We start from the raw sequence: 8,971 nt of genomic DNA on the forward strand, positions 1-8,971 counted from the left end.
AATACCTCTGGATATTTTGGTAATCTAAATCTCCCTTTTTGCGACCCACCAAATAGGTCGATGGGGAGACCTCCAGTTCACCGATTTGGCCGACGGAATTTATTAAAAGGTCATTTTCTTTGATTTTTATGGTTTTCTTACGTTCCTAGAAGGGTATTCTTGACCTTTTACCCTCAATTAACTTTCCTAAGTCTACCTTATAGCCTAATAACTTCCCCATTCATGCCCAACCCTCAAAAAATATCAAATTCGCACGTTCTAAATTCTCTCAAGGAGGAAGAAAGGTTCTTCACCTTCAAGCCTTAGTTCAAGTTTTCAAGTCAGTATTTTTTTCCATGTATGTAAGGCTTCAATAAGAGCATTTTTTTTGCTCTCATGCCTAAAGTTTTTTGATTATATTTTAAATTATGTTTAAATCTAGGATTTTACCCAATCCTCCTCAAGCTATGAGTTTTATGCAAAAGTTAGAGTTTTTATGAAAGATTTCTCATGCATATCAATGAATTATTATAAACTTATGATTATGATTCCCCAAGCATATGTCAATATTATTTATGAAGTTATGAAAGCTACTTTTGAGTATTTTCAAATTTAGCATGATTTTCTATGGTCTCTTATGCATTTATGACTTTTAAATATGAAAGCAAGCATGATACGATTTTTGAGCTTAGTCTCACTTTGGTTTAAGATATGAACTTTGAGCTTAGTCTCACATATGATCCAGATATACGGATAGTTTTAATTTATGAGCAATAATATGTATTTATGTTATTTTGGAAGGACTATTTAGTATCGAGTAGACTTTAGGGATAAACATTTCCGTCAGCGTCCGTGGACCTTTAGTAGCAATTTCTCTCATAAATATGTGCTATCGTACGACTTGAGTATATCGTTTTGTCGGGCAACTCCATATGGCCCTGAAAGGCACAAACTAGTGGATCCATCTAGATAAAGTATGGTCCTATACCCTGGCAAGGTATAGGGCTGCCCTCCCAACTAGGTTAGCTATTGGACATTATGAGCTCACGTGGTGTATGTCGATTATAAGAAACTCCCCAGCTATGCATTTTTACGATACATATGGTTATTTTAAGTATGTTATGTTATGTATATGTTTATGAAAGATTTATGAAAAATAGACTTATATGCTTTGGAAGAAGATTTTTAATGGTATTTACACATGAACTCCAATTGTTTTCTCTTTAAGTTCTCTCACTATGTATATGATTTTTGAAAACCTTATTTCATTATCCTCGTTATGATATTTTCATGATTATGTTAGTGTTACTTACGTACTCAGTATATTCCACATACTGACACATACTTTCTCTACGCTACATAGATTTCGGCACTCATTCTCTGACTCATGGTTAATGAGGTTGCATCAGTCCCAGTCATCATTTGGTGAGTCCTCCTTATTCAGGGACTTTATGGAGTAGTTTTAGTTAGATCTTTAACTAAGTTATTGTAGCCGATGGCCATGTCCCGACAAACTTATTTATTTTGACTTAGATATTAGAGGTTTTTTTAGTCATTATTTTTCTATCTTCATTGATATGTTATATTTCTAATAAGATCTTTATGCATATATGCCAGCTTCCACTTAGTTTTCTTATGATATGCTTTGATATATTATGCCAAGGGTTAGCTTGGGACCAATCGTGGTTCTAAGAATCGTATCTCGTCTAGGGTGTAGAATCGAATCGTGACAGTAGAAATGGTTTATTAAATATCCCAACACTTGGTCAAATTTCTAAAATTTCGGACCCATCTTACAAGCCCAATCTATGGTCCTATAGGTGGTAGACCCTGCTCCCCATGCTAACTTTTCCAAGTCTCAGAATCTAAGTTTTTAAACTTTATCTACGCGTCCTTTCTATGGGTCATAAAAAATCTTATGGTCCGTAGGAACCCCTTGTAGAGTGGGTTCATACTTAGTGAATTTTTCATTCCTCAAGACCTTTCGACGAGCCATTCCTATAGCTCATCAAACCTTCTACGGATCATCAAAGTGACTCATTTCAAACTTTAAAATTTTTCCAAGTGCCTGGGCCTTCTATATTGCCTTTCTACGACTCGTAGGACTTCCTATGGATCATAGGTTGGCTTATAAAATCCTACACCAGATCAGGTTTTTCATAAAAAATTTCTACAATATTTTCCTTTATTTGGCCTTTCGACTTCCGGGGTCTTACAAGTTTTGTATTTTCAAGTGGAAGTTAGTTTATTACTACTAAAATGGGTTCTGGGTTAAAAAGACCTCAAATCCATATTCTAATGGCTATGTTCAGTTCGGAACATCGAACTAAATTAGGTAACATGTCTGATTTTTGTACATGGGATTCTAAATGAATGCTAAGAGTCTTTTCGGTGAATTTTGTGTCTTGGTATAAGTTGTTGGGTTGTTGTATCTGATGCCTTCTTCTTCACGTTTGTAGAGCTGGTGACAACACTCATGAAGGGTTATGTGTGGAGACCTGTGCATTTGCAGAGGCTTGACTGCGATCGTAGAGGGTTAGGATATTGATCTTCGCATTTGCGGGAATCAATCTGTGATCAGGGAGGATGGGGGATTTTGACCTTCCCATATGTTGAAGGAGGGTACGCATTTGCGAAGGGTTGCTGAGGTTGGCCTCCGCATTCGTGAACCTCAAGATGCAATTGCGTAGAAGAAACGATCGATAGTAAATAAAATTTTCTAAAATAGAGGTTTTTCCCCATTTCACCCTTTTTGAGCTTTGGGAACTCTTGGGAGGCGATTTCAAAAGGAGTTTTCAAGATAAATCATTTGGTTAAATGCTTGTCACCCTGAACCTCTTTTTTCAATTACTTAATTATGATTTTTAACATCCAATTCTTAATTTTGAATTTCAAAGTTTGGAAAATTTTCAAGAACTCAAATATTTTTGATAAATGGTGGTTAAAGGCTGATATTAGCTCATCTTTCAATGGAGTTTTCACTATTGGATTCCAAAATCTTTGGGTGACGTATTTTATACAAATTTCAAGAATTAATCCTAATATTTTGGATTTGGTTTTTGGGACAATTTGACCACGAGTTCAAAAATAATTGATATGGTTTTGTTGGTTTCAAATTCTTATTGTGATTCAATATTTAAATAGAGTGTGTTGATTTGGAGATCCATCGAAGAAGGAAAGCTCACGTGTTAGGTTGATTGTATTTGTTTGAGGTAAGTAGACTTCTTGACCCTTTGTTAATCATATAGAATCTTATATTTCCTTATTGTGCGAGATTGAGAGAAATGGAATAGGATGAAAGGTTTGATATATTTTGTGTATTGTTGTATATTGAATAAATTCTAATAATGATAAAGTTCTGTAAAAGAAGGGACTTGTTGATAACTTGATATATGATACCTTTTGAATGATGTTATATGTTTATTCATGATGTTGTATTGAGATTGAATGTATTGAGTTGATTTTGTGAAGGTTACGTTCCTCTCTTGATTATATGCACTTATCTATTTGCATTGATGCTATATTACTGTTGTGATGATGATTTATGAGGTGAGATGAAATAAGGAATGGGCAACACGTCTGCGGTAAATTCATATTGAGAGGAAATAGAGAACGTACCACATTCGTGGTGGATTCCCATTGAGAGAGAATAGGGATCCGGCCACACGGTTGTGGCTGGTGCATGGACTAAAGAGTCCCCCATGAGTCCAGACTGTGATTCAGCGGGTGTGTATCTCTAGGATAGACATGCATCATTTTATATGACATTGCACTTCATCTTTGTATTATGATAATTAGGAATAGTGTTATGGTTTGTGATTGTTGAATTATTGGAGACTGTGGTGATGGTTGTACATATATATGTGTGTGTATATTGAGGTGCAAGTTGTGATGTACTATTCGTGTTCTATTGTATTGAGTGAGATATATTAGATTGGGTTGATTTCTATGTAGGTTGTAGTTATAGAGGTTCAGATCTATTGTGATAGGATACATGCATTCTGTATTGCTTTACTTAGAAGTAGTCGTTTACTTACTAGTAACGTATTATTTGGTAGTCACTCCCTTGCTTCTACTCTTGTGTAGGTTAGGAGTATGGATCATTGTGATTACTCATTCTTATCTTCTATATCTAATGCTTATTGTGGAGAGTTGTGAGGTAGCTGCTTATCATCTTGGCGAACACCTCTTACTCCTTTATTATTTTCTTGTTATGTTCTAGAAATAATGTTATTGAGATTTGTATTTCTTTCGAATATATTTTATTATATTAAAGGCCTGTACACGTGAGAATAAGATTTTGGGGGTTATATTTGATTTATGCTATGTTATCCGCATTATTGAAACTGTATTAGTGTTTAATTCCATTTTTTACTTCCGCATTTTCCAATTTTTGTTGGATTTATGCTGACTTGTCTTGATAGGATAAGACAAGTGCCATCACGTCTGTTTTTGGGTCATGACATCATTGCAAGAAAGATTTTCTCACCTATAAATATTGATGATCTTACTTTTTTTTTAGTAGAGAATTCTTATTAGTTGAATGGATATGTTCTTTTTGTGGAGCTTTGGACTCAACTCTTGTCTAGAGTATGTTGAGTTCTACTTTGTAATTAGGTTGTTGTATCCTGAAGGGGATAAGTTAAGAGGATGCAGTGGACTTGACTCTCCTTAAAGAGAGCGAGATATCCTTGCCTCAACCTGACAAGATTTTATTTTCTTCATTATAATTTTTAGTTGTAATTTGTAATCTGTAATTTTCACCAACAATTTTAAGGAGATTTCAATTGCAATAATTGATTAATCCGCAGATGTCAAGATGGTAGACCTTAGCAAGCCATTTCAGTTCAATTTTAACAATTTCAAAAAGATAGAAGGGTAAAGTACTTTTCTACTTTAAGTCTTCTCAATGTTTTTTATGTGCTAACTGAGGAGAATCCTAACAAAGGAGATGACACACCCATGAATGAGGATGAATTTATTTCTCTTCAAGAGAAAGTGAAAAAGTATGATGATGATTCCTATAAGTGTCGGTATTATCTTCTTAATTATCTATCTGATAATTTTTATGATTATTATGATAGAACTTACTCTAGAAATTTTTTTGGAAAGAATTGCAGAGTAAGTATGATACCGAAGAGGCCGGAGGAAAAAAATATACAGCTAACAAATATTTTCATTTCTTAATGGTGGATGACAAATCAGTGGTAGACCAAGCTCAAGACTTTATCATGATAGTTGGAGAGCTCAAGTTCGTGGAGATCAAAATAGGAGATAACCTTATTATTTGTGGCATAGTAGATAAACTTCCACCTTCTTCGAAGGAATTTCAAAAAACTATGCGCCACAAATAAAAGAAAACCTCTTTTGAGACGTTAATAATGAAAATTGGTATGAAAGAGGAGGCAAGAGGCAATGATGCACTTTTACAATCAGAAGAGAGAAACATCACAACAAAGGTAAATCAAAATTACGTCAAATAATGCTACTCCTGTTTTTTCAAAAATACTTCTATGTATCCTAAGAAGAATTTCTCCCAAGAAAAATAATGGTGGAAATAACAAAGTATAAAATCAACAAGATAATGGATCGTGCTTTATTATGGCAAGAGTGGACATATTGCTCAATTTTGCAAATTTTGGAAATGTTCTTCTCATTCCATTGTTTATTATTTTAGGAAAATTATTAATCAACTTCTACTTTCACCCTAGTATAATATGGCCTAGTCTAATTTCTTGTAGTCAAATTAACATGTAGTTGATTATACATTGTTGTAGCCATGCAAAAATTGATTCTTTGACAAAATAATTGGGAAATAGGTCTGAGAATGAAATCCACGCTATAGATGTTATTTCTTCGTCCAGATTTTAAAAAATAGATCCTACTTCAATTTTCTCATAAGGTATGCCCAATTCATGTATGTAATATAGAAAGCGAGTTTCGAAAGCAAATTAACATGGTCTTCTAATAGAGAAGGCCTAATCAACACATATCTATTTTGTAGTAGACCTATATTACATTCACCTTTCAATTCACATTGCTTCAACATTAATCTACAAAGTTCTTTAATACTAGACCAACTATAAAAAAACTTCCCCACTAACTCTTATTGGAAGTTTTCTTTAACAATCATGCTTCTTATCATCACCTCCTCCTCCTCCCAGACTATATTAGATTCTCCATTCAAGTGCAGGATAGGTTACATTTTGTTAGAATTGGTATGGTTAATATGGGTGTGGTAGCTCGATTCAACGCTGGTGCATATGTAGTTTAAAGGTTAAATTTTAGTCGTGACTAATGATTATGGTACTGATTGATGCTGAACAATCTCACCATGAGCTTGTTTAGTGGCTGAAGTGGCCATGATCTTGTTGGAAAATCTTGAAAAGTTTATTAGAGATGGCAGCCTAGGTTTCTCACTAGATAGCGTTTTCTTCTTCGGACTCAAAACTGGGCCATTTTTTTTTGAGTTTTAGTTAATTCTCAAGATTATATAAATGACATTATCATTTAGGGATTGAATCACAAAATTCTTTACTAGTTGTACATATTACAATTAGGTTTTACGAATTTGTAAAAGGCTACAAACAACTAGTTAATTATCTTTAAATATTAAATTTAGCACGCAACTTTTCATACTTTAATATGCATAAGATATTAGACGTATTTTAACGGTACCTAAGGGTTAAACATAACTATCGAACTAGAAGAAATTTAGGATGTACACTAAATTAATTTAAGAATGTTTTTACCAAATAAATATGTATGATTTTATATGTGAAATTACTTAAACTTTTACCATAAAAGAAAGGTTTGCTAAATTTCTATTATTTTATACGTGAAATTACTAAAACATCTACCATAAAAGAAAGACACAACAAAACTAAATTCTCTACTCCCACCCAACATAAAAGGTACCTTTTTCATTACTTTTCTTCAATTTGTTATAAAAATAAATGATGGTCTAAGTGCAATCCAATAACATAGTTCTAATTAAGAAAAATATATAATATTCAATCATGATCATAATATAATGATAAAAAAAAGGAAATCTAATTATATTTATTGTGATTCAGTCAAATCCTTGTAATAAAGGAATTAATATAAAAATCTTTGACTCTGTAAAACTACAAGATATTTATTTTACTATAAATAAGTCTTATGTTGAGACCCAAAATCACATTTTATCTTTGTTTTTTTTATATCAAAGGATTTAAACATGCCAAGAATAGGTAATGGTCGAAAGAAAATTGACATAGTGAAAATTCAAGATGATAAAAGATTACAAGTCACCTTTTCAAAGCGCCGCGCTAATCTCTTCAAGAAGGCTATTGAACTTTGTACAATGTGTGGTGCCGAAATTTCCATTGTAGGTTTTACCCCTGATAACAAAGTTTATTCATTTGGGCACCCTTGTGTAGATAGAGTCGTGGATAGGTTTCTCATGGGGAACCCTCCACAAGATATTAATATTTCTGACCAACTCGTTGAGGTTTACCGGAAAGAGAGAATTCTTCAGGGAAATAGAGAGGTAAGCGAGAAACAAGAGATGCTAGATAGGGAGATAAAACGTAGAGAAGCGCTACAAGCAATAAAGAGGGATACTGCTTCGGGCCAACGTTGGTGGGAAGCTCCAATTGAAGATCTCAACTCTCCTCAACTTAAACAAATGGAGAAGGCCTTGGAATTCATAAATGAGAGACTTAGAAGAGAGGCACAACGCCAACAATTGGTGCATGGTACTATATTCCCATTTTCAAATTTTGGAAGTTCTTTGACTCCTACTGGAAGTTCTTCCAATGCAAGCCAGTCTTAATTTTCAAAACATGTCTCCAAGGACTCAACTTGGTGCTCATATGGCTCGTGAATTTATTTTTTCAGTAATTTTGAATTAGTTCAATATTTACAAATGATATATATTCTTTTTCGTGTTTAAAATGATCTTATATAGACATATTTCAATAAGTTTATCCTCATCGGTAGCTATAGTTTAGTGTGAATAAACTATCATTAATTAAATTTGCAATATCTATGATTTTAATTTTTTGTTTTTAACATTTACAACTGAATGGAATGGACGATATTTATTTAGTATATGGTAATTACTTATTGATTGACATAGATTCCATAGCAAAGCTCTTTGAAATTTCAAAACAAAACAACAAGACTCAACTTTTATACAAATAGGATCTACTTGTTAATTAAATAGTTTGCAAGAAGTTCTACCATTATAACCATGCTTTTATGTATTTGAAATTATCTTACATAAGCATAATTACATGTAGATTTTGTTATTGTTGTTAGCAATAGCTTGGTGTGGTAAACTATAATTTAGTTTAATGTATCTCTAATTTTATTCTTATTTTTCCAGTATGTTAACAACGAAAATAAAAAATATGTATGTCATTTTTCGAGTTTGCTCAATCATTAATTGATTTGGATGTTCATATATAAGTGTTGAATGCTAAATTTGTAAGAGACTAAATTTGAACACGATAAAGAAAAGTTATGTTAGTCTATTTGAAGTATAAATCATCTCATTTTAAAAAAGAACTAAAATTTAATGAAATACAACACATACTATAGGTATGTATATAAAATTAGTAACACACTGACATTAAATTTTACAACTAAATTAGGATAACTCTTCTTATTAAAAAATATGAAAGAAAGAGTTGCACATTATGACACTTTCTAGTTCTTTCTTTTTCCTATTTTGTAAGTTTAATAAAATCTAACTTTTACATGTTCTTTTTAACTTAGTGAACAACAACGTACATTTAGCGTCTTGATTAAAAATTTCATCATCGACAATTCACGAATTGATGAGAGTTATGCAAATCATCTAATATATATGCTGAATCACCAAATTCTATGATAATTTTGCATGCCAATCCGTATGATAATTTTTTCTCATTTATTTTTATCTGGCTTTCTATTCCTATATAGTGTGTTGTGTCAATCTCTTGTATTTTACTTTCAGTTTTTGATG

The 8,971-nt window shown here is 32.5% G+C and overlaps 1 protein-coding gene across 1 annotated transcript; it reads left to right on the plus strand.

Moving 5' to 3' along the window:
- Positions 1-7,198: 7,198 nt before the first annotated feature.
- Positions 7,199-7,795, plus strand: LOC129890452 (agamous-like MADS-box protein AGL62). Its single transcript, XM_055966004.1, has one exon. It carries the CDS (start codon positions 7,199-7,201, stop codon positions 7,793-7,795), a length of 597 nt encoding a protein of 198 aa, XP_055821979.1.
- Positions 7,796-8,971: the final 1,176 nt, after the last annotated feature.

The sequence above is a fragment of the Solanum dulcamara genome, chromosome 5, assembly GCF_947179165.1.
Source record: "Solanum dulcamara chromosome 5, daSolDulc1.2, whole genome shotgun sequence".
In the NCBI taxonomy this organism is placed as follows: domain Eukaryota; kingdom Viridiplantae; phylum Streptophyta; class Magnoliopsida; order Solanales; family Solanaceae; genus Solanum; species Solanum dulcamara.

Bases quoted from the DNA above. Each gene is read 5' to 3' on its own strand.
- LOC129890452 (XM_055966004.1), top strand. From the start codon at position 7,199: ATGCCAAGAATAGGTAATGGTCGAAAGAAAATTGACATAGTGAAAATT.